This window comes from Dasypus novemcinctus, chromosome 8, assembly GCF_030445035.2.
Source record: "Dasypus novemcinctus isolate mDasNov1 chromosome 8, mDasNov1.1.hap2, whole genome shotgun sequence".
Classification (NCBI taxonomy): domain Eukaryota; kingdom Metazoa; phylum Chordata; class Mammalia; order Cingulata; family Dasypodidae; genus Dasypus; species Dasypus novemcinctus.
Window position 1 is genome coordinate 11,421,395 of NC_080680.1, and position 25,945 is coordinate 11,447,339.

General features: G+C 50.9%; 1 protein-coding gene and 1 pseudogene across 1 annotated transcript; one reads left to right on the top strand and one right to left on the bottom strand.

Moving 5' to 3' along the window:
- Positions 1-1,002: 1,002 nt before the first annotated feature.
- On the bottom strand, positions 1,003-12,912 carry NXNL2 (nucleoredoxin like 2). Its single transcript, XM_004481423.4, has 2 exons — positions 12,521-12,912; positions 1,003-1,639 (listed from the first exon to the last, which is right to left on the bottom strand). Exons 1-2 carry the CDS (start codon positions 12,820-12,822, stop codon positions 1,471-1,473), a joined length of 471 nt encoding a protein of 156 aa, XP_004481480.1. The 5' UTR covers positions 12,823-12,912; the 3' UTR covers positions 1,003-1,470.
- On the top strand, positions 12,821-18,923 carry LOC101417913 (calcium-binding and coiled-coil domain-containing protein 2 pseudogene; annotated as a pseudogene).
- The last annotated feature ends 7,022 nt before the right edge of the window (positions 18,924-25,945 follow it).

The window sequence follows — 25,945 nt, forward strand, 5'->3', positions numbered from 1 at the left end:
ACACACACATTTACACAAACACACACATGCACATACAATGGTTTGTGGGCATTGTATGGTCAAGAGATGCTCATACCCCACCCCAATAATGTGTACTTTAAAATACCATAATTAAATGCATATGCCATCTCTTGATTTTGAAAGACAATTACATTCTTAAATGACTTATTCCTGGGGGAAACAATGATCAGGTTAGCGCAAACAAGTCTTTCATCAACCAACAGAAGCCCAGTGTTGCCGGGTCTAGTTTTCAGTGGGGAGAAGTTAAGGGTCTAGTAGGGGGTAGAGAAGGGAGACATGCTTCAGTCGCCTGGTTTCCTGCCCTTCTCTCTCTAATTAAGCCAACAGCAGATACTCCACACACATCTTCACCCCGTGCATGCAGCCTAAAGTGTCCTGGGTTTAACGAAAGCCATCCACTGCACACCGCTGCTCCTTTGCAGCTCACTGCTCCCAAGGCCTCGTTTGGGGAAAGCTGGGATTCCTGAGTCCTCGTGATTGGAAGGACTCAGAGCAAGTCGACCATGTCCGGAGACAGGAACTGGGTTAGGTAGAGTGTCTAGTATTTTCAGGATTCCCACCAGAGAATGCTCGTCCGGGTGCAGGAGGGCCAGCCGAATCCCCAAGGGAAGAACGGCAGCTCCAGCTCCTGACGACGTGACCTCTCACTATGAGCAAAGATTGTGTGGGCTTTTTGTTTACCTGGATCCATCATCACCTTTAAGAAATGCTGATTTCTGTTTTGAACACTTGAATATTTAGCCTTGAAATTTTTCTTATAGGATCTTATAATGCTATTAAAAAGAAGTGTGAAATAGGGAGTTAAGGCTTTTTAAAAAGTGTGAGAAAAGAGAGCAAAGAGAAGAAGGAAAAAATTTCCCTAAAGAAACATAATTTAAAATTACCTTTTGGACAAAACCAAATTGTTTAAGCATGGCATTAATCGAGTGACTCATTTTCCTCCAAATGCTTTGGACCGAGAAAAAAGGAAATCAGAGTTGCTTGAGGTAAAAATAAGTTTCATTTATCAAAGCATATAGATTCTGCAGTCTCTTAATAAATACAGTTGTAACCACATATCATTAAAATAAATAAACTACCAGAAAAAAATTATACATATATCTCTCTATATAATTTTACCTGAAGAGATCTGCACAAATAAATGTTTTGCATAGATTTCCAATAGCATCATGTGACTCTACAAAGGTCCCTCCTTAAGCTCACGTGGATAATGCTATGCTAAGGATGATGAAAATAAACTACAAACAACATGGGGACGGTATTTTTCCCGAGCAACGCTTGCTTTCTGCCACAGCTTCGGGCTTCTACATGGAAATGAGATAAAATAAACAACAGATGAATGTAAATGAAATAAATAAAACTAAATGAAAGGCGCTCCTCTGGCTCTCCTCGGGCGTTTGCACCGGTAGGACGAGCTCCTGCCCCCAGCCCTCTGAGGTCCCTCTAAATTCAACCGGAGAAGTTCCGAAAGACGTCGGCCACCTCGACCCAGTTCTGGAAGCAGGCGAGCCCCCGCTCCCGGATCTGCTTGCGCCCCTTGTCAGTGATGACCTCGCCACTGGGCTTCACGACCACAAGCCTGGGAACGGCCGTGACGTTGTACCTCTTCTTCAGCTCACTGCAGGGGAGAAAGAGGGCACACGCAAGGGTCAGACAGCAGCGAGCTGACACCACGCGCGGGGAACGGGGGAGCTTCTCCCTGGCCCTGGCTGACGCGACCAACTTAAAACGTAACCATCTCAAGGTTGTAGATGGCAGCCCGCTGGGTAGCGCTCCCTATTATTTTTTGTGGTCCGTTGCCTCTCGTTGCTACCTCATCGCTAAACCAAGAGGACTGCCTGCAGTGATGGAAATGTTCAGTACGCGATGTCCAATACAGTAGCCACAAGTCACATATGGCTGAGCACTTGAAACGTGGCCAGCATGACCGAGAAGTCAGTGGTTCATCTTAATTAATTTTAATTAAAATTTAAGTGGCTAGTGGCTACCATGCTGGGCAGTACAGTTCTAAGCCCGCCTAAAAACACAAAAAAAGTATATCCCTCCCTACATCTCAAGTGGTTGGGGAAAAAATCAGGTACATATAACGATAAAAGATAACGTTTCTTGAGATCTAAATAAATCCAAAGCCTTATTTAATTTTCTACTCTATAATTCAATGATCGTTATTAGGGATGAAACACTCCTGAGTTACATTTTGCCATCGTTCGCTACTGGCCTTTTTAAAAATTATTTGTAATCATTTAGGGAAAGGATAAGCTGCCTTCTTAGTTTTGCAGTTGTCTCCAGAACCTTCATGGAGATTATCTCCCTCAAGACAGGACAGCAGAGTGAAAATCCTCTTTCCTACTTGCCTCAGGTCGCCAGGGTGCAACAGCTTCACAATGACAGTAATCCGATACCCTTTATCTGTTGCTCTTAAGATTGCCAACCAGAATCAAAGGGAAAATGCTTTTGAGACACTCCTAACCAAAATCTCCCCCAGGACACCTCCCTCAACAACTCCCTATTGCTTTCTGGCACCAAGCTCAACGACGAAACATTAACTCAATCAGGAAAGAATATGCAGGACCCTACACTCAACGAAGACAGAAAATGCAGTTTACAAACATCTATGCAACAGTTAGCAAAAACTCCATGTTCTAGGTAACAAAAAGGGTCTCAATACATTTCAAAGGCTCAGTATTATACAGACTACATAATAAGACCGTAGCATAAATGAATTAGAAACCAATAAAAAAAGTTTTTAAGAATGAGTTTCAGAGCTAAATAACTCATGTGTTGTGTATGAAACAACAATGCAGATGACAAAATATTTAAAACAGAACAGGGTGAAATATACTACAAATCCCCCACTATAGTTACAATTAAACATACTCATGAATTTCTAGCCTTAAAATCATTTTTTCCCAAACCAAATTCACAGAGCTAGGATAATAATTATGGGATAAAGACAAGGAAATCAGCAAGGAGGCAAAACACAACTGAGAACAGAAATTACTGAAATAGGAAAAACCAACAAAAATCAGCATAGGAACTAGAAAATGACCTTGAATAAAAGGTTCAACTCGGACCAGCAGAATATCCCTGTCTACATATAATAACAGGAGTTAAAAATGCTTTTTGACCTAAATTAAGGGGGAAATGGAAAGGACAAAAGAGTTTATATGGCTATGAGTCTCTAAAAAAGAGTCTGGAGGTTGTCAGAAGGATTGCCCTTATGCACACCTGAGCAGAGTCTCAGAGACAGATAAAGTAGATACAGCCCCAGGTATTGGTTCTTCTGAGGGCTAAAGAGACCCACAGGTTCTAGGGTCATGGCAGATGGAGTTCACTGCCATGTCAGTTGGTCCTTCTTTGGAGCTGGTGTTTCTGCGTGATGGAGCTGGACTCAGATGTGATCTCTTTTCACAAGCCTTTCCTGTTACGTTACCGGAATTGTAGTTGGTGCTGGGGTTTAAGATATATCTAGGGGATGTGAATCTCTGGACTGACAATATGATAGGCAGGCTCTGAGCCTCAACAGACTTCAGCTCCTACACTCTGGTTTACTGGACTTACCCCACTCAGCTAACATGGAGTTGAAGAATGTCAACCACCATACCATGGAGCCAAGAATGCCTACAACTGAAAGCAGGAGGATTGCATCCAGCATCCATGTGGAATCTAAGCCCCCTCTTGACATAGATGTAAAATGGACACAACCAATCCAAGGTCCACGGGATGGAGGAATACAGTAAGGATTAGAGTGGACTTACTGATATTCTATTCATGAACTATTGTGGTTAGTAATCGAGAAAATGTGGCATTGGTGTGGAAAAAGTGGCCATGATGGCTGCTGGGTACAGGGAATGGGAGGAAGAGATGAAATGTGGAGGCATTTTCAGGACTTGGAGTTGTCCTGGGTGGTGCTGCAGGGACAATTACCAGACATTGTAGATCCTCCCATGGCCCACTGGATGGAACGGGGGAGTGTATGGGCTATGATGTGGACCACTGACCATGAGGTGCAGCGATACCCAGAGATGTACTCACCAGATGCAATAGATGTGTCATGATGATGGGGGAGAGTGTTGCTGTGGGGGGAGTGGTGGGATGGGGGCGGTGGGGGCGAATGGGGACCTCATATTTTTTTAATGTAATATTTTTTAAAAATGAATTTAAAAAATAAAATAAAAATCAACATGGGGGAGCAATAAAACCATATCTTGCAATGACAAAGTTGGGGTGATGGATATAGGTGATGGCAGCTCAATGTTGGGAATGTAATTAATACCACTAAATTACACGAGGAGATGGTTAAAATGGGAAATTTTGAGTTGTGTATATGTTATTACAATAGAGAGTTTTAAATATATAAATAAAACCAAACCAGGTTCTCGGGAAAGACTAACAAATGGAACAAATCTCTACCAAGATAGATCAAAGGAAAAAAGAGAAGACACAATAACATGGGGAATTAAGCAGATCTAGCCAACACACAGGGCAAATACAGACTTACCTCTCCTCTAAGGGAGGCCACTGTCCTTCCTGGGACACACAACAAACCAAATGAAAAGGCCCATGCCCAGGAAGAACCAGCGCATATGGCTTCACCTCCAGAAGTTTCTGGAAGCTGGTCCATGCAACGTCCAACTACTTTTGCACATGAGCAGGAAACAGGAAAGGTGGGAGGGAAAAAATATAATATAAAATATCAAAAATATAATAAATTATATAAAATCTATCATGGATAGTAAAAGGGGGGGACTAGCTGCAGACACACTAGAGATCTCTCTCTCCACCAGAATGGGAATCTGAAGAACTGACAAGGCAAAAACAGAACACAGGGAAGAAGCTAATTCACATAACCCTCCAGACTTAATGGACAAACGGATCCTTTTGCAAATAGAGCCGGGAACACTCAAGCCACAAAACGCATCTGAAATTCAGACACACAACTCTTTCCCGAATGAAGCCTTGCAGACATTTTGAAACCAGGACAATGCACCAGGATGAAAACGTGGTGGAAGAGATGCCCCTCCCAGGGTTTGAAAATCAGGCACGACTCCTGAAATTTGACATGCGTAAGAAATGAGCTTTCCCCAAGGGCATAAAACAAAAAGGTGGAGGAAACTACAGCAACCAAAAGAGCTCTCTGAATAAAGGGTGCAGTGAAATGGCCACTGGTCTCGGTCAAGCTTTTTGACAGGTTTGGCAAATCGGTTACTGCAGAGCAGATGTCCAGCTGGCGCCGGGGCTGCGAGGGGCCAGACCACGGAGGCTTTGCCACCCCAGGGAGTCAGGCTCACGTCCTCAGTCCAGAAGTGTCGCTATGTTGGGGGCTGTCCTGAAGGATCGGAGGAGGTCGGAGCGCCCCCTGGAGGCTGGTGCACACCGCGGTTCTGGTTCGGCGGTCGGGGCGCGGCCCACGGAGCTGCCCGCCCGGCTGGCTCCGGGTGGAGGCTGCTGCTGCGCGCCCACGCTGGGGCTTGGGGCAGTGGTTCTCCAGGTGCGGTCCCCAGAGCACGTGATGCCTCAGGGGCACCGCAGGAAAAACAGAACCCACCACCCAGCGTGGTTGTGAGGGCTGAATGATTCACACACGTAAGCTAAGGACAGGGCTTGGCACGTGGTAAGTGCTCAAAAAACGGTGGCTTTTCTTATCGGGTGTGAAGGACCCATCCCCAATTGCGGATAGGCCACCTGCCCAGTCAACACGTCCCTTGACCCTTGGCTACACTGACTAGTCCAGGAATGGGGAACTAGCTGACTCAGAACCAGTGACACTCCAGGGAGCACCTGCCTGTGTGTGTGGGGGGGAGGATGTGCAGGCCCAGACACAGCAGCCATTCTGCCACCAAGAGACAGTGGATTTGCCAGGAGGCTACTGTGGGTAGCCCAAGCATGATGCAAACACGACAAAGGGCAGAGGCATGAGACTGCATCCTCAGGGGCCTTCCGCCTCCCTCCAGGCCAGCTCCTTACCACTGGGTGTTTTGACTAAGCCAGCCAGTCACCTTTATTGTTTACACCTCTTTTGATTTGCTGCTTCTGTTTTAATCACCTGAAACATCAATTTGAGCTCTGAAGCAATCAGAGAGATGTGAGATAAGCTGGGGTTTGAGGAGAGAAGAATGGGTCTGAAATGTAGCCTTTTATTTGCTCCAGCATATCTTCAAAGAGTTGCCCAGTGGGAAGCCGCTAGGGCTCAAGCCATTGAGTTCCCACTTACCATATGGAGAACCTGGTTCCTTCCCCAGGACTTGCTGGTAAAAAAAAAAAGGCATCCCATCCCAGACCTGCGCAGTGTGGAGAGGGACCCCTGTGCAGCACAGAGAGGCACATGTCCCCACCTGGCGAAGCGATACACCAAAAAGACGAAGACGCAACCAGATGGGAAAAAAAAAAAAAGTTGCCTGGTGTCAGCCCTCAAATCCCAACCCTGGCACCCACTGTCTGGGGAGAAATGTAACCTTGGACCTGCCCAGCAGAGGCAAATGACCACCATCCTCCCTTAAGTCATCTCATTACCCTCTGGGCTGCGAAGCTGAACGCAGAGAGAACAGAGAGGCCTTTGAAAAGAAACTGTTGTTGGGCTGAATGACCTCGTAATAACTCAGAAGCATTTTAGCCATTTTGTGAAAACCCAAGAGCCCAGTTCCTCCCTGGCCTTTGGTGGGTTACAACATCATCTCCTTCCTTGGCTTAACCTAGCAACTTCCTTGTCCCTCGCATCATCCTGCTGCTGGGTTGTCATGCCAACCGGGCTCCAGTCTCTCTGCATCACAGCATCCAGCAGACTGTTAGCAAAGCAAATCTTGCAAAAACATTTCATTTTGCTCACTTGCTCCCACCATCCATCAGACAAGTACCATGCAGATGCCAAGCACTGCACAGTATCTGGCCCAAGACCCCAAGACGCACACTCTGAGCAGGGGGTGGGGAGGTGGAGATGAGCACTGCCAGGGGCAATGGGCTTCCAGGCCAGGAAAACACCCCGTGCTCCTCAGCGTCCACGTGGGTCAGCAGGAAAGAGGGCACTTGCCAGGCGGAGGAGGAACTCTCCGGGGAGAGGCTGGTGACAGTGTCTGTAAAACCCGTGGGGGCGTGAGAGTGTATGGAATATTCCAGAACACCAGGTTGTCCAGTCTGGCAGAATGCAGGGTGGAGGGAAATGGGAGATCGGAGTGGGAGGTGAGTGTGGGCCCAACATAAAGGGAAGGTCAGGAAGGGACCCAGGCCTTCAGTAACAGGAAATCAGGAAACCCGTGGGGAATCCTGAGTAAGGAGTGGCAGGCGCGCTGGTGTTTGAGAAAGAGGAGGTAGGAGAGAGAACGGAGAGTAAATAAGATGCAGCACCAGGAGGCCCGGAGATCTTCAACAGCCCAGGGTCTAAATGAGGGAAGCAGCGATGAGGGGGAAAGCCGGGGAGTCTCTGAGAGGCTCGGCAGGTTGGGTCCCCCGGCGAGCAGACCCGGCACAGGCCTTGATGAGCCAGGAGGAGCTGGGGCCGGGGACGCAGGGAGGGAGGCAGCGGGCACGCAGCCTGGAGAGAGGCTGGGCGCAAACACAGGAAGCCTTGGCGCAGGTGAGTCAACGGCTCAACCCAACCGCTCTCTACCCAAGGAATTCGGGTTTCTTCTCCATCGCATCCAAACACGGCCGCCTGGAAGCCGAGGCCCGCGTGTCCTCAGCGGGGGCAGCGGTCAGGGCCGGGGGCAGGTCCCCGGCTCCAGCGCTCCTCGGAGCCGGAGGGGCTGGTGCTCCAGAGGCAGAAGGAGCAGAACCGCGACGACACCGCCGTTCCCGAAGACCACGCGCGAGGTGGGGCCCCCCGTGGGCGGCAGGACCGCAGCACCCGTGCTGGTACATTCAGGTGTCCTAGGTTAGCCCTTCCAGGAGAGCCCCTGAGTGCCAGCAACAGAGGAAGGAAGAGAAGACGGAAGCACGGCTGAGCCGGGAGCTGTGCCGGGAGCTGTGCCGGGAGCTGTGCCGGGAGCTGCGCTCGCGTCTGCCCGCGTGGGAGCCAGGGCTGCTCGCCCACCCGCACCGGTGCCCCGGGGCCACGCCGCCTCCGTGCTGGGAACTGGCACTGGCCCACTGGCCACTGCCTCTCGGGCCGAAGGTCAGTGCTCACCACTGGCTTTGCTGCAAAGGGCCAGGAAAACCGCGATCTGCTCCACCTTTAGATGAGGGCCAGCGGTTCTAGGCGTCTTCTCTTTTTGTTTTTGTTTTTAAAGATTTATTTAATTCCGCCCCCCCCCCCCAGCTGTCTGCTCTCTGTGTCCATTTGCTGTGTGTTCTTCCGTGACCGCTTCTATCCTTATCAGTGGCACTGGGAATCTGTATTTTTTTTTGTTGCATCATCTTGCGTCAGCTCTCTGTGTGGGCGGCGCCATTCCTGGGCAGGCTGCACTTTCTTTCGTGCTGGGCGGCTCTCCTTATGGGGTGCAATCCTTGTGCGTGGGGCTCCCCTACATGGGGGGACACCCCTGCGTGGCAGGGCACTCCTTGTGCGCATCAGCACTGCGCATGGGCCAGCTCCACACAAGTCAGGAGGCCCAGGGTTTGAACCGCAGACCTCCCATGTGGTAGGTGGACACTATCAATTGAGCCACAACCACTTCCCTTTTTTTCTTTTTCTGACAGTGCATTGCAGTGACCAGCCCCCAGGCCCCGGGTAACTCTGGTGACTTGTGCAGGAGAGTCTTCTCCCTCGACTCGGGCAGTCCACAGTCATCTAGTGGACAGCCAGCAACTCGAGTTTCGATATCTGGGGGGATGGAATGGGGACCCCCTCCCCAGGCACTTGCCAAGTAGAGCTCAGGAGGAGATGCCACTGCCCTCGCCCCATCTTAGACTCTGCAGCACAGAGTACTGTGCTTTGCACACGTTAAGAACTTTATGAAATACCGCCTGGAAGCTCCACAAATTGTTTTGCTCTGCCCGGTGATGACTATTTTCATTTTTCTATGCGCTGATTCCCTAAGTCCAGCCTTCAGGGATAAGCAGCTTCAGGAATTCCCAGTGTTATGGATTGAATGGTGCCCCGCAAATAAGATGTGCTCAAGTCCTAGCTCTCTGTCTCAGGGAAAAAGGATCTCATTAGTTAAGATGAGACCAAACTGGATGCGTCTTGTGTCCTATCAGGAGAGAAAATCCAGACAGAGGCCGGCCAGGGGATGAGGCAAGGCTGAGCTACGCCCCAAGGCAAAGAATGCCAGGGACAGACGCAAGTCACACCAGAACCTGCGCGTCCGGCTTCCAGCCCCCAGAACTGCGACCCGCCAACGTTCTGTCTCCAGCCACCCAGTGTGTGGCGCACTGCACAGCAGCCCCGGGAAACCAAGGCACACAGAAGACCCCCTTCCCAACCTGCAAATGGCAATGGCAGGGTTAATGAGTTCAGTCTGAAAGAGGGTAGCAACAGATAGCTAAGTTCAAGGAAGAAGCCCCGGGATGGCTGCCCTCAGGAACAGACTGAGGACACCCTGGCCAGGGGAGACGCCCGGTGCCCCTGGCTCCCACTGCCCTGAGCTGCTTCTCTGCCTCCGGCCGGGCAGAAACTCCAAGGTCTCATGGAGATAATCAGAGGACACAGAAGGCAGCTCTGCAAAGCTCTGAAAGAGATGCCCTCCCCAAGCGGGCATGGTAGCCAGCTCTCCGTCTCCACCCGAGTTCCTGGGGGCGGGCCGTTTGTAAGGAGCGTCTTTAAACGTGGTGAGCGAGGCAAGGGGAGGGCTTGCCTGTGCCCGGAGCTCCCAAGGTGCTATTCAGGCATGGTCCACTGAACCCGAGGACACTTAATCCGTACCAGCAGACCCGGAAGCCGGAGTCAGAGGAGGCCACAGAGAGAAGCCAGAGGCCCAAAGAAACCCAAAGAGCGGGCATAAGGGGTCATGGCCATATGACTGAGGCAGAGATGGCAGCCAAGGGAGACCAAGGACGCAGCGAGCCGGCCCCAGGGCACCTCGGACACCGGGGAGAAAGGACAGCCTTGCCAAGGCCTTGGTTTTGGACTTCCAGACTCTGAAACCACGGGCCAGTCCATTTCTGTTGTCGAAGCCGACCCATTGTGGGGTGTTTGTCATAGTGGCTCTGGCAGACCAAGACACCAAGAATCTGTGTGCTGCTGGGGGCTGAGCCCACATGTCACCTGAGGCTCAGAAGCAGCAGGTCAGAGCAGAAAGAAGGGTTCTGGAGCTGGAGAACTGGGCTCTGACCCACTAAAAGCACATCTGTAAAATGGGATACCAGATGCAAGTTCTGGCACAGAGGCAGCCAGCACTGCTCTGAGTCCTCTCGGGTATCAAATTAGTCCCCACAATAGTCATATGATGTAGTGCGATCTTTATTGTCTGTAATAAAATAAGTTGCCTATGGATGTGCCATGGGTGGGTCACAGGGCTGGGAGCCAGCCCAGGGCCCAAGCTCTGCACCCAATTACTAAGCCTGCCACTGTCCCACTTCCTAAAAGGTGTTCTTTTAAGTGTTGTGTATAACTGGAATACCAACAAATCAAATGTTATTTTATTTCTCAGTTAGGCCAGTAAAAAGAATTTATTTGGGAAATGGGGGAAAGAATAGAACTTGCTAAGAAATGAGAGAGAAAGACAGAAATACACACCAAGATTTGGTGCGGGCCCCTCTAAGCAGAGAGAGCCTCAGATGTTATTTTAAAACGCACCCTTTGACGTGATTCTGTAACGAATCCCTTTGGGAAGGGAACGGTACCTCATCTGACTTAGTGTAAGTACAGACATTCATAGTCCTGGGATGACTGAAAACCAACTGGGAGCAGAGGTGGCTCAAGTAATTAGGCTCCTCCGGCCCACATGGGATGTCAGCGAGCACAAAGACTGAGGGGAGAGGAGAAATAAATAAATAAAAGTAAATAAGCCTTTAAAACAAAAAACAAAAAAAGCCCCAACCAACCAAAAACAACAACAACAACCACCACCGCCACTCTCCCTAGAGCTGAGGCCTCCAGGACGCAGGCTCTTCCCACCAAAGGCCGAGCAGCTTCCCACCTGGACCCCACCTCTCATCCAGCATCACCAAAAAGCATGCGCTGGGGGAAAAAGCAGCCTCCTTCCAGGGAATGGCTCTTTTATAGAATTCTCCAAAGTGAGCTTCGATTTTTAATTGTCCAGAAGGAACGTCATTTCTCAATAACTAACGTGAAGGATAATGTGACCACTGAATAATAACCCCCAGAGAAATGGGGCGCATGCCCCTGGAAAGCATGGAGCCACAGCGCAGTCCCCTATGAAACCCTGCCTCACATCTGTTCCTGGATGGTTGGGATAAAGGCACTCGACTTTCAGGGTCGACAGCGGAGAGTGACGAACACGAAGGTATAGAAATCACTTTCCACACTCCTTTAAGCCTCAGTCCTGACTCAACATTACATTTCACAGGTGAATCCAAAAAGCCGTACTATCAGTTCCCTCTCCACCGAAGCTGCAAATCCCTCCCTGAAATCCTTCCAAATCCTGCTGGCTCCCCAGTGGTGGAACCCATGATTACTGCTGAGGAAAGCAGCACCAAGGTCAACTGCTAATTCATTCAGAAACTCCAAGATTCGACCAAGGGCTGAGGCTTCCCGCAACATCACCACCTTCTCCACAGGAAGATACCTTCAAAGACAGGATTTTATTCTTACTTTTGGCTCCTCTAACATCTGCCTCTTGCATGAGTCCAGAAGTTGGGTTCTTTCTACATGGAGAGCAGCAGGAAAAGCCTTTTCAGTGGTGAGATTCCAATCACTCACAATAAAACTGAAACCACAAGCCAGGGGCTGGGGGTAAGGAGAAATGGGGTGGTTGGCCTAAAGGGTAGAGAGTTTTGGTTTGGGGCGATGAAAAAGTGTTGGTCATGGACGGTGGGCGGTGTTGGCACAACGGTGTGAATGTAATTAATGCCACTGAATTGTACACTTAAAAGTGGCTCAAATGGCGACTTTCATGTTATATATATATATATATATTAAACACCACAATAAAATTGAAAGGGGAAAACAATGAAGGCACAGCCTCTGAGTCACTCTCTCCCGAGAGCTCCTCACCACTTCCTCTGAGGCGTCACACCGCAACCACCTACCACGTGGCACATTTCTGGTGATCAACCACCTGTCAAAACATCTGCTACCAGCAAGAAAGCGGCGCGCCGGGTCGACCCTTCCCGACTCTCCAGCCACCGGGGGCGTCTGTCTTCTCGCTGTTCCTCTCACCCGGAGAGACTCCCCGGGGGCAGCGGTTCTCAGAGTGGTCCGCGGACCGGCGGCACCGGGAGCTGGGTGGAAACGCACCTTCTGGGTGGACCTGCTGAGTCAGGCACCCTGGAGGTGCGGGAGGGCGAGCTGTGCTTCCAAAAACCCTCGCGGGGGTTCGGAGGCCCACGGCTCTCCAGCGCGAGTGGCAGCAGGGACGGTGGTGATGGACGGGGGACCAGAGCTGCCCGGGGGCGGGGTCTCCGCGCGCTCAGCCCCGAGGGCAGGGCCGGGGGGCGCACTCACAGGCGGTAGGGGTCGTGGAAGGGCAGCGCCAGCCAGGGCCCGTGCTGCTCCCGCAGGAAGCGCCGCATCTCCTCGGCGCTGCCGTCGGCCGACACGAAGACCACCTCGAAGGGCGCGGGCGGCCGCGCCTCGCCCACCAGCGCCGCGTAGAAGGCGCGCAGCAGCGGCGTGAAGTCGCGGCTGGGTGCGCAGCGGCCCGCCGCGAAGTACAGCGCCACCACCTTGTTGCGCAGCGCCGCCTCGGCCTCCACCGCCGCGCCGTCGCGGGCCACCAGGCGCCGCCCGGCCAGCACGTCCACCATGGCGCGGGGCGGCCGCTCTCGCCACCGCGGCTCCGGCGGGGGCGGGGCAGGGGCGTCCGCGCGGCGGGGAGGGGCCCACCGCCACCCGCGGCCCCCGAGGCTGCCGCGCGGCGACAGCGCGACGACCGCCTCCGGACGCCGAGCCCGCCCCGCGCGCGCCGCCCCGCCCCCCGGGCGCCCAGACCCCGCCCCACCCGCCGCGCCCCCCCCTGCGCCGAGAGCGCCCCACCCCGCGCACGGCCTCCCTCCTGACCTCTGCGCGCTCCTCCGCCCTTCCCGGCCTCCCCCTCTGCGCCTGTCCCTGCGCACCCCCACCCCCGACGTCCCAGCCAGCGCAGCGTCCCTTTTGCCTTCGCGCGCCCCCACCGCCCTCCGCCCGCCCGCCCCAGGTGGCACCCTGCCCCTCCGCTGGAGCGCCCGGCACCCGGGAGGACGGGGTGCAGAGGAGAGGGGAGCGGGGCGGCGAGGCCTGGGGCGGGAGGGGCGGTGGGCCGCCCGGGGCTGCGTCCTTTCCGGCTGTCTGCCCCGACATCCTCGCCCCTGGTTGGCAGGGTTTGTGGCGTCCTGGGAGAGACGGGGGCAGCGATTCTTAAGGAATGCTTTATTTGGGGGAACAAGAGATTACATAATTCTCCAGGTATTCATAACGTCCCAGCCCTTGCAGACTCAGCAGCGAACAGAACTGTTACAGCACCCTGCCAGGGCCGGGGCGAGGGGGTGGCAAGCGCAGCACTTGCTTGGGGCACCGGAATTCGCAGTAATCAAGAGGAATACTACTTTAATGCACTATTTTAAACCTTGAAGAAGATCTCAGAAATGGAAATGAAGTCAAGAGCTCGCGTCCGACGGCCTCGCCCTGGACGCAGCCCTGCTCCCTGCCTGCTGGCGCTTGCCTTATACATGGACGTGAGATAGCCGTAAATGCTATGGAGAAAAAGCAGAAAGCCCCGAAAAACAGGATGGGGTGGGTGACTTTCAGTGGAGGGGGTCTGAGAAGCTCGGAGTCACTCAAGGTGACAGTTGAGTTTTTTCCGGAACTGCCTCCCTCCTGGTGGCCCTTAAATGAATCAGACCGCTGTCCACCTGTGGACTCGCCCACACTTACTGGAGCGACCAGCAAGTGGAAACCCTGACAGAGGTGTGGTGCCCTTACGGGAAACATGTGGCAAAAGGCCTCCATTCACTGTCCTCCTGGAAGAGAAGGGGAATTTTTCAGAAGACTCAGAGAAAAAAAAAATGGAGAGGAACTGTGAGCAATATCAGTCTTGCATGTGGAAGTCCCCAATTTTTTCTGAAACTCAGAAATAAGATGAATGAAATGTAGCTGTATTATTTTGTTCGGCTTTAAAAAAAAAAAAATGAGCCAAACTAGAACATGTTCCTTTTCAGTGACAAAGCCATCCAATGAGACAATTTCAAATTATTTGTATAGAGTACCTGCCTTCAATGTGCTGAGAGAAGGGGTGTGTGCCCACTCTTGGGGAGAAGCTAGGGCAGCCATGTGGGGAGAACAGGGGAGCAGAGTAGAGGCCACTGGGCCAGCCACCCTTCCTTGCCAAGAGATTGTCCTCTGGTACTGACAGCTTTGAGCCTTGAGCAAACGAGAAAGTGACTCTTTTCCCATTGCTTATGTTCACATGCTTGCGTGGAAGACTTGTGGGGTACGTGGGGTACGCTCAGTCATTCCACTCTACTTTTTTTCTTTTTTTTTTTTTGAGCTACCAGGGCCATGCCTGGGACCTTGTATGTGGGAAGCTGTTGCTCACCACTGAGCCACCTGGGCTCCCCTGAGTTGTTTTTCGTTTGTTTGTTTTGTTTGATCTTTCTTTGTTTTTAGGAGGCACCGCAGGGACCCAACCCAGGACCTCCCATGTGGGAAGCAGGCGCTCGACCGCTTGAGCCGCCTTTGCACCCCTCCCTGCTCCACTTCTGAAGGGCACTCTTCAAGGTTATTGCTGGCCCTTCTCGGGCATGAAGCTTCCCCAGGGTGTACCCCGCTTCTGACCTGCTCAGCGCCATCCCACTGCACTATTCCCAGGTCTGGAGGGGTTCCGGGGCCAGGAGAGGCAGAACACAGGCCAGCCTCACTTGGCCGCTGTTGGACCCACGTCCTCCCGCCGTTTCCCTTCTGTGGCGGTTTGGGGCTGTGTGTACCCCAGAAAAACAGGTTCTTAAGCTTCATCCGTTCCTGAGGCAGGAGCTTTGGGTGAGGTACTTCAGGCGCAGCGTGGCCCACCTCTTTCACGATGGGTCTGAAATTCAGACAGAGAGAAGCCCCAGGGGAGCTGAAGGGGAGAGTGAGCGGGACCCAGAAAGGAAGGGGGAGGTGGCAAGCCAGGGACCAAGGCTGGCAGCCCCAACGCCGCAGTCCTTGGGAGGAAAGCGTGCCCTCGAGGATGCCTCGACTTTGGACCTAGCCTCAAAGCTGTGAGCCAGTCAGTGCTCATTGTTGACGTCATCCCATCGCATGGTGTCTGCTTCGGCAGCCAGGAAACGGAAACGCTTCCTAACGCACAGGGAGGCTGGTGAACGGCGTTCCAGAAACAGGACTCGCTGGCCGCTGGCCGCCCAGCTGGGACGTGCAGTCACCTCACAACAAACTGCACCGCAGAACCCGGGAACGACGTCCGGGAGCAGGCCAGTGCAGGTCGGCCTTGCCATCCTTACTTCTGGGTCACAGCCGGGCCGGGCAGCAGCTCCCACTCCTGATGGCTGGTGTGACCGGCCTAAGGATGGCTCTACTTGGACGGCCAAAGGAAGCACAGCGGCCTTACAGACCTGCAGTCCTGTGAGCCCACTTCTGAGAGGCCTTGAGTGTCTTCACCAGGAAAAAGGAGACAACACCAGAGGAGACTTGTCGGAGGGAGGTTTTAATCCCCAGTGAAAGGAGAGATTGGCACCCCCTTTTAGGAGCCCAGGTCAGGGTCACACGCTGACTTCCAGTGGAAGACGGTAAATGCACCACGCTAATGAAGGATGTTGTTAATGTGGGAGAGTGTGGGAGGGGGAGGGAGGGGGCATATGGGAATTCTCTATACTTTCTATGTAACATTTATGTAATCTATATTTTCTTTAAAATAAATAAATAAATGGAAAGGAAAAAAACACTACTTATAAACACAGAAGAGGATTCATTTGGGATTAAAATGTGGCCCCCTGCAGAAAGGGTGTAGCTCAGTGGTTGAGCGCCTGCTTCACACATATGATGTCCCGGGTTCAATCCACAGTACTTCCAAAATAAAAAAACTCTGGCCCCAGTCAAACTCTAGGCCCCTACTTAACGCCCCTCTTCTGCCCCTTGGAGAGCCCCTCAGGCCTCCCCTCTATCCCCCGGTGCCCTCTCCACTGACTCTTGCCACCACTTCAAAAAGATCTTTTATACTTATGGTTATAGAAAGTAGTTTGCTCCTGTATAGCCTACTCCATGGTACATTCCTCACCCTAACTGAAGGGAAATCCTTTCTGTGCTTCCTCCTCTCTAACAGGGCTGGTTACCATAGCCTAAAGCATCTCCTTAGCTGACGTACAGCCGTCACGAAGACTGCCAGGTAGATTGCTTCCAGAATGTGCTGGCAGTGGTCGGCTGGAGTCTAAGCTCTTCAGAGCCTCTCCAGGCAAAACAGCTCCAAGTGATCTGCTCTGTCTTCCCTTGTTCTTTATGCAAACTCGCAACATTTCTGAACAGGCATGTTTCTCCTTAGAGGAAGCCCCCCCTGAGCAAGGGTATTCGATGTGCTCTTCTACCAGGCCATTTCTTCTCAGTCCTACTTTTTGCTGACAAACATCAAATTGCTTCTCTCTGCAGAATAAAAAAAAAAGGGGGAGCATTTGGAAAAAATGTGGCCCTCGGCTGCTTGAGATGAAATTGTCTTTTTCTTTTTTCTACCAAGATGCATGCATGATGATTCATTTCTGTCCTGCATCACTTATGTATATACAAATATAATTATGAAGATTTTTTTTTGCTCTGATAGGCATGGCAAACAAATTAGACATCCCAATATGCCAATATAATATTCTGAATTTCCTGGTTTTAAATATTCATGCTTGGGTTATTTATTTTCCTGTATTTAAATATTTGTTCCTAGGGATTGGCATCACCAGGTCCACGTGACTCATTTTCAAAATAGTGGCTGGTCCACTGGGGAAGTGAGAATCAGGGCTGGGTTGGGCTGTGGGTGAAGAGCTGTGGGACCTTAGGCAAGTCGTCTACTTAGGGCTTTAGTTTGTTTCCTCTGTGGTAGAATCGGGAGTTAACCCTCAATTGTACAGAGTTTCTATTTGGGGTATCGGAAAGTTTTGGTAATGGGTGGCAGTGATGGTAGCACAACACTGTGAACAAAATTAGCAGCACTGAATTGGGTATTTAAATGTGTTAAAAGAGGAACTTTTAGGCTGTATATATGTTCCTAGAATTTTTTTTTTAACCACCGTAGGACTGTACAACACAAACAGTGAACTCTAATGTAAACCACGGACTATAGTTAATAGTACAATTATAATGATATTCTTCCATCAGTTGTAACAAAGGTACCACACTAATGCAATATATGCTAATAATGGTGGGGAGGAGTATATGAGGACTCTGTATTTTCTGCAAGATTCTTCCATAAGCTTAGTACAACTTCTTTAATTTAAAGAAGTGGTCGAAACAGACTTGGCAACTGTTGCCTTGCGCCGCAGTCGGCCACTATCCCTGGAGCCCGTCACGGAAGAGGTAATGGAAGATCCACCCACATCAGCTGTCTTGCTGGATCATTGTCATTTCTCTCAGGTCATCTTTAACAGTTGCTGGATCGTTGTCATTTCTCTCAGGTCATCTTTAACAGTGTGGGAAAGTTCTGTGTTCCTGGAGGGGACATCACATGCTATTTTACGCTCACCCAGCATTTCATCCCTAGATGAAAGGATTGGATTGGCACTTTAGAGTGGGATGGAAGACAACCCGTGGTACTACACCTTCATGTGGTTACTTTGCCCATTGGCCTAAACAGTGAATCAGCCAAACAGCAGGAAGCTCAATTCAAAGCTTATGACCTGCCCAGGGATGATGACTGTTACCAGTTCCGCTATGTGGGTCAGGATGGTGTGGTCCGGGGAGCAAGTATCCCCTTCCAGTTCCACCCAGAAATGAGGAAGATATCTGGACATTACCACGCAGGAAGAGGTGGAAGAGACTGAGCAGCCGAATAAAGAGCTTTGCCAAGAAAACCAGGAGCTGAAGGACAGCTGTCTCAGCCTGCAGAGGCAGAATTCAGACATGCAGACTGAACTCCAGAGGATGCAGGAACTGCAGGAGGAGCTAAAAACCCTGAAGAATCTCAATAAGAAGTTGGAAAACAAAATAAAAGAGCGGAAGGACTGTTGGGAGACAGAACTGCTTCAACTTAAGAGCAAAACCAGACGGTGGCCTTAGAAAATGAGAAGATGGGAGTCCGAGGGGATCAGCTTCAGGCCCAGCTGTCAATTCAAGCGAAAGAAATGGAGAAGCTTGTTCAAGGGGATCAAGATAAGACAGAACAGTTGGAGCATCTGAAAAAGGAAAATGGCCAGCTCTTCCTCAATTTAACTGAACAGAGGGAGCACCAGAAGAACCTCGAGCAGACAGTAGAGGAGATGAAGCAAAAGGAAACTGTTGCAAGAAGGAAACAATGGAGCTAACGGACCAGAAATTTGACTGAGTGAGAATGAGTTTATATATAAAGTTCTGCAGCATGAGAAAGAGAGAAGAGCAGAAGAAAACGATCTTTTGAAGAGAGAGAACAGCAGATTGCTGAATTACATGGGTCTAGATGTTGATTCTTTGCCATATCAAGTGCCTACTTCACTTCAAGGAGGTGCAGGACAAAATCCTGGACTTGTCTATGGAAACCCATATTCTGGTACACAACAAAGTTCTACCCCGGGTCTGCTTTCCATCAAGAAATGTCCCATCTGCCGAGCCGACTTTGTTAATGATCCTGGTATTGATGATCACAGCTGGGAGCAGCACATGCCGACCCTTTGTTTGAGTTGTCCAATTTGTGGTAAGACCTTCCCAGCAGGCGAGAGGCAGATCTTTGAAGACCATGTGTTCTGCCACTCTCTCTAAGTGTCACAGCCTCTTGGATAGAGTAGGACCTATAGTTTCTACTTTGAGTTATGACTTAAGATCCTGTCTAACCTGAAATTTATTAGGGGTTTGCGGCCGCCCCTCGGGCTGAAGTGTGGTTTGCTGGCCTGGCGAGGGGAGCGGCCGCGGTAGGCCTATTCCAAACCGCTGCCCCCATAATAGGGTGGTTGGTCGGGCCCACCGCCACCCCTGAAGGAAGCTCGGCATGGGCGCAGAGTGCCCTCGGGTTTCCCCTTCTCGGCGGCCATGCTTCCGAGGCCGCCCCTCCTCCCGGATAGCGCCACACGAAGCCTTATGAGGCAACACCCTTCTTCTTCTTTCTCCCTGCGCAGGCGCAGGGCGGAAAATTCCAGTCTGCCCTTCCCCCCCCCCCACAGCAGCAACAGCCAGGTGTGGGCGGGAAACTCAAGTCTGCCCTCTACCCCAGCAACAGCAGCCACCAATCCCTAAACCCTGCCACTTCCCCCGGCAACAGCAACAGCCAATCCCTAACCACCACCCCTCCCCCGTCCAGTACCGCCCACTGACCTTTCGCCGGCAACCAATCAGAACAGGGTGTGGCTTCGACCAATCAGCCTTCCCCAGCCCCTATAAAACTGTTGCCTCTCCCTCAATAAAGTGGACTTGCGTGTTTACCTTGTCTCCGCGGTAGTTCTTCTGCCTTGCGCCCTCCAGTCCTGAGAGCCCCCGACAAGGGCCTGGCCTCCCTTGTCCCCAGTTCGTCGCCTGCTTCTCCAGGCGACCCCCTCATCGCTGGCTTCGCCGGGCGACCCCGTCAGCCGAACCGCGCAACCCCTGTGAGACCGACCCCTCGTCTTTTGTCGGACCGACCCCTCGTCCCAAGCGGGACCGACCCCTCGTCCAGAGCTGGACTGACCCCTCGTCCGCAGCCAGACCCCACCTCTACCGACCAAGCAAGCCGCCACAGGGGTTTATTCAGCTCTGCTGCCCCTAGAGGTAGAGCCATGTCAGTTATCTGAAGGGTGGTGGCAAGGGCTGTTACTTCCATCCTTGTGGGTTATTGCTCTAGCTGTATCAGCTTCTCACCTGTGGCACCCATTCTTCCAAGGGTCTCCTGGAGGCCCTTGGGATGGAACTGACCTGGCTGTTCACAACAGGCCTGCTTAGCTCTCCCACTTGTCCTGCTGCCATTCGAGATTGGCTTTGAGTGTCTTTGTACTCAGTCTTCCCTCCTAACTCTGGGGCTGGAGATTAACCAAAGGCTGAGAATTTCCTTCTCTTCAGGCCTCTTTCTCTGATTGCATTAGGCTAATCAAAACGGCACAGCACAGAACTTGGTCATCCAATTAGGATACCAGAGGTTTCTTGTCTTAATTTCTCAGCTCCCAGCAGAAGCATCTTATTTCTAACCATGAACAGTAAATGTTAATTCAATCACAGAAAGCCTTTTTCCTTTCTGGTTGACATTTTCTACTCCTTGATCTTTCCTATGCATGTTACTTTTTTGTTGTAAGTCCTTTCTTAATGGTTAGTATAAGTTGTTAGAAACTGTATAGGTTTGAAACTTTCTGAGCAGGTGAGTTTTTTAATATGGGTAAGTCAATAATGACAAATACTGTTAATCTCTAGTGCTGAAAATAAAGTAGTTCTTTATTTAAAACAAAAAACATAGACTTGCTCCTTGATTCCACAAGCTTGTTCCCAAAAAGGCAATAAGATTATTTTAGAGGCAGTATGCAGATGGGTTGTAACAAAAAGCACAGGCATGGAGGGAAGAGGCAATGCTTCAATAAAAATCTAAATCATAGGCTGGGCAGCACACGTCCCTAGACCCCAAATATTTCAAAGTCCAGTATGAGAGCAATCCTGTACTTCAGAGAGTTCAATTTAAGAAGAAATCAGACATGCAAGGGGAGAATAGAACCCTTCTGAAATCCAGAAGTGAAACAAAAAGAACCTAAGATAGTGCAGTGGAAAGAAAAGAGAAGTTAGGATTGGGGGAATGCCAAAATATTCACCCAGCATCTTCCACTTGCCAGGATTTAAAGAAAAATTAATCACATTCCTAAGACCAAAGCTATGTACATGCTCTGCACAATACTTGGTTTCTTCTTGAATCTCCCCACTGTTTCCCACCTACAAATCGACCCTTGAGGAAGCCAAACTGTCCTCAGAAATGTGCTTGGTGAGCCTGGAGGCAGCACCAGGCCAAGCTGTGGCACTCCCAGCGGCCATGGAATATGAGAAGTCTGTGGGCCATAAAAGAGGAGAGGCTGCGGCTCCAGCGGTTGAGCGCCTGCTTCCCACGTGGGACGTCCCAGGTTGGGTTCCATTGTCTCTTAAGAACAGAAGGGCAAAAAACAAGCAAACAAACAAAAATCAACTCAGGGGAGCTGATGTGGCTCAGTGGTGGAATGCAGGCTTCCCACGTAAGAGGGGCAGGGTTCAATATCCCCAGCCCTCACACCTCAAAAAATAATAATAAAATAAAATAAAATTAAATTAAATTAAATAATAAAAATCTTAAAAGAAGAATAGGAGACCCGCGGAAGCCTCCTCTCTGCAGGAGCAGCCCTGCAACCGACCAGATGTGGGAAGCGAAGTCCAGAAGCCAGGGCGCCGGCTCCCCGGAGGGGGCGCGCCGCCTCGCTCAGCACCTGCTGCCCAGCTGACAGGTGCCTTTCCCCGACCACACCTGCCCATTCTTTGGACTTCGGATGGCCCGAGGCACCTGGATCGACCTGGTATTTCTACGTCGGGAGGGCAGCAGCTCTCAGTGGCTCTCAGCGGGGGCTGGCTACGCGCTGTGTGGCCCAGGGCTCCTTGTCCAAGAAGGAGGGGAAAGATCTCTGCAAGGACTTTGCTTCTGCGGTCTCTCCCTGGCCGTCGTGGCGTTTGATTAGCTATGTAACCTGCGCTTTCTCGGACCCAGCGCCAGCGCTGACCCGCCGCGGGGCCCTGCCCTGGGGCTCCGCGTAGACGCTGCGCGCAGCCACCTGCTGCGGGTTCTCCCCGCGCCCGCAGCTGCCGCCGCGCCCGCCCCGAGACGCTCGGGACCCCCGCGCCCACACCCGGGCCCCCGGTGAGGACCGAGGGCAGCCGCGGTGGCTGGGTGGCGGCCGGCAGGGAGGGGCGGGGAGCCAGCGCCGCCGGCCGGGGCCGAGGCCGGGCAGACGGGCACCGAGGAGCGGGCCCTGGGCCGCTGGCGCAGCGCCGTGGTCCCAGCGGGCTTGCCTTGCAAAACAGAGATTCAAAAGAAGAAGGGCAGGACGGCGGCTGCAGAGTATTAGACCCCAAGCGTGGGGCTCTGTCCCGGCTGTACGCCGGCCCTGTTCCCAGAATTGAGTGAGAAGTGCCAGCCCAGCCTCCACGTCAGGGTGGAGGGAAGACAGGATTCTTCACGGGGCAGGAGGGAGAACACTTCGCAGGCCGCTGGACTCGGGGCAGGTGGGGGCAGGTGGGGGCAGGTGGGGGCAGGTGGGGGCAGTGGGCCAGTGGGCCAGTGCGCGCTGCAGCGCGGAGGGAAGGCTGCCTGCGGTCTGCGGGCTAGATGGAGAGGACCATGGGAGCACGCACAGTGGCTGGCCTGGAGGCTGAGCCGCAAGCCTGACGGGGCTGTGCCAGGCACCATTGTAAACGCGCTGCTCATGCTATGGTAACTTGCTAAGTCCTCAGAAAAGTCCTCAAGAGGTATTGTGGAAACTAAACTAAATACAGAGGGGAGGGGCAAAGCTCAGTGGGTGAGCGCCTGCTTCACGCATACGAGGTCTGGTGCCTCCTAAAAAATATATATCATCTCTGTTTGAAAAACATGAAATCAGGGAAGCGGATTTGGCCCAATGGATAGGGCTTCTGCCTACCACATGGGAGGTCCAAGGTTCAAGCCCTGGGTCTCCTGACCCGTGTGGAGCTGGCCCACACAGTGCTGATGTGCGCAAGGAGTGCCGTGCCACACAGTGGTGTCTCCTGCGTAGGGGAGCCCCACATGCAAGGAGTGCCTCCCATAAGGAGAGCCGCCCAGCACAAAAGAAAGTGCAGCCTGCCCAGGAATGGCGCCGCACACACGGAGAGCTGACACAGCAAGGTGACGCAACAGAAAGAGACACAGATTCAGGTGCCGCTGACAAGAATAGAAGCAGACATAGAAGAACACACAGCAAATGGACACAGAGAGCAGACAACTGAGGGGGGAGGGGAGAGAAATAAAAAAATAAAAATAAAAAATAAATTTTTAAAAATAATAAAAATTAAAAACATGAGAAACTGTGAAGCCCCAAAGTACTCTACTTGTTCAGAGACCATGGCTTCCTATTGCCGACTTCATTCTCCCTGCCTGCCACGCTCCACAGAGGAAGGACAGTGCAAGCACACCATCACTGAGCCTTCCCCACGCCTGGCCAGCAGGATGCAATGCTTTTCCAGGAAAGATATTCCTCTCCCTGATGTTAGAGGTACCTAAGAACCCCCTGCTTGGTACTGTCCCTTCTTGCTGACTTTGAATGGTGGGTGAGGACATAATGCTCGGAGCTGCTGCAGCCATCTTGATACTCTGAGGAAGAGGCCAAGAGAATTTCAGAGACATCTGCCTAAGCTGCTGACATGATTGATCTCCAAAACCCAAACCAGCACTTATTTATCTCCACACCATTTACAAGAATAATAAAGCCCTGTTTCAGCAGAAAGCAAAATATGCCGTGCAGACATGTGGGTCATCCTTGACACCTTTCCGGGGACTCTGCAAGGTCAGAACTGTTTTCATAACACTGTTATGATGGTATTTGCCTTTTTCACAGTGTTGATGTTCACCCTCGTGATGCAAAAGCAATTGAGGGGAGCAGAGGTGGCTCAAGCAATTGGGCACCTCCCTCCCACATGGAAGGTCCCGGGTTCGGTTCCCAGTGCCTCCTAAAAAAGAAGACGAGCAGACAGTGAGTGAAAACAATGAGGGTGGGGGAGAATAAATAAATAAAATAAATATTAAAAAAAAAAAAAGCAACTGTGGGTAAAATTGCCAGCACAACATGAATCGGGCAGTAGCACAAGCAGCCCTAGAGGGTCTCTGTACTTGTCACTGCCGTGCAGTTATAACAAAAACAAGCCAGTTTCACCGAGGGGTGTTCTTGATGAAGGGCTGAAATTATTAATTGTATTTAATCTCAACCTTTGGGTACAAGTCTTTTTAATAAGCTACATGACCAAAATGGGAGATTTGCATAAAGCACTTCTGCAGCTCACTGAATTATGATAGTTCTCTTGAGGAAAAACAACTTAGGTGACTGACTTGCAAGATGAATTTGCCACCACCACCGCCCCCCTTTTTTTTTTCCTGGAATATCAATTTCTTCTTGTGAGAACGATTGACTGACAACTACGAATATTCAGATTTGGATACTTGGTAGACATTTTCTCAGAGATGAATGAAGTGAGCCTGTCAATTCAAGAAAAATTGCCAACATTATTTGTTGCCATTGATGAAATTCAATCATTCAAGTAAAAATCAGAATTTTGAAAAGTTTGTATCCAGCACTATGAGTTTGACAGCTTCCTGATATTTAAAACCTTCTCTGGCAAGATTGGTGGTGATTTTAGCAAACATGGTGTCTTTTTCTCACATTGTATAATAAACTGGGCCAATATTTAGATGTTCTGTTTAACTCAATGAACCAGTATTTTCCAAATGACCAATGCACAATGTTACAAAACCGTACACAGACAAAAGATCCATTCGAAGTGCCAGATATTCTAATGGCTATGATGTAGCAGAGTATAAAAAAGTTCAAGCCTATAATTTCAGTCCACATAGCAGCTAACCTTTAAGAAACTCTCGCTAGTCAGGTTTTGGTGTTGTATCAAAGAATACCCACAGTTACCTGAAATGACTATTAAAATTCTCCTCCCTTTGCAATCGACGTGTCTGTGTGAGCCCAGTTTTTCTTCACATCCTTCAACCAAAACATCATGTCACATTTCGGGTGCAGAAGTCGCTATGAGAATCCAACTGTCTTCTGTTGGAGCAGACATTTAAGAGATTTGCAAAAACAAGCAAAGCCACTGTGTGGTAGCTTGAGTTGCGTCCCCCAGTTTTGGCATGTTCCTAATCTCAACTTTCATTCCTGTGGGTGTGAACGCATTGTGAGGAGGATCTCTTAAAGATGTTATTTTAGGAAAGGTGTGGCCCCTGAAGCCGAGCGGGCCTTAATCCAGATTATTGGAGTCCTTCATACACAGAAGGAATTCAGATGAGTCAGAGTAAAGCACAGGCAGGAGGCGGAGCCTGGAGGTCACGGAGGCCAGGCCGCCAGCCAAGGCACCCGGGGCGGTCGGCAGCCAGCACCACAGTGCCACAGACTCGGGAGCACGCCTTGCTCTACTGACACTTCAGTTCCAGGCTCCTCTAGCCCAAAACTGGGAGGCGATCAATTCCTGGGTGGCCAACCCCTTGTGTGGGATATTCTAGCAGCTTGGCAAACTAAGACAGCCAGCCTTACCAGGCATTTTTGTTTCAGAAGCACAGTCATTTTTATAAAAAGCTAACATGTATGTGCTAACATGCTATGGGCTTACTAGTGTTAATAAATTAATCTATAAATATTTTAAATATGTACCTGTTTTAATTTGTAATATAGTGTATATCAATGACCTGCATGAACACAGGGCCCTTGGGGTCCTCAGTCAATGTGAAGAGGGTTGAAGAGTTCTGAGGACAGAATTTTTGAGAACTGATGCCCCCGTTCGTGGACATTGCTAGTGGGATGGTGCTGTTACTTGCCACGAAAGCATTCCTAATTTGTAAGTGGTATTGTAAACCCCTTCTCTTTTGCTAATCAGAGATGCTCAAGAATACAAAATATTTATGATCCAGGGACTACACAATAAATCTATCAATCAAAATGAAGTAAGGCAAATGAATTGATCAAATTGGAGAAATGGAAATAAGACTGAGTTTAACTCCGCTCTCCTGCTCCAGGAATACATTTTGCCGCTGCAGTTCCTTGCTTGCCCCTGTGAAGTGATATATTCTGTCTTTGCTGTGCCCACCTGTCCATAAAC

Excerpts from the sequence above, each read along its gene's own strand:
- NXNL2 (XM_004481423.4), bottom strand. The coding sequence starts at position 12,822 with ATGGTGGACGTGCTGGCCGGGCGGCGCCTGGTGGCCCGCGACGGCGCG. Across the intron at positions 1,640-12,520 it reads TTCCACGACCCCTACCGCCT|TGAGCTGAAGAAGAGGTACA; the intron begins GTGAGTGCGCCC and ends TCTCCCCTGCAG.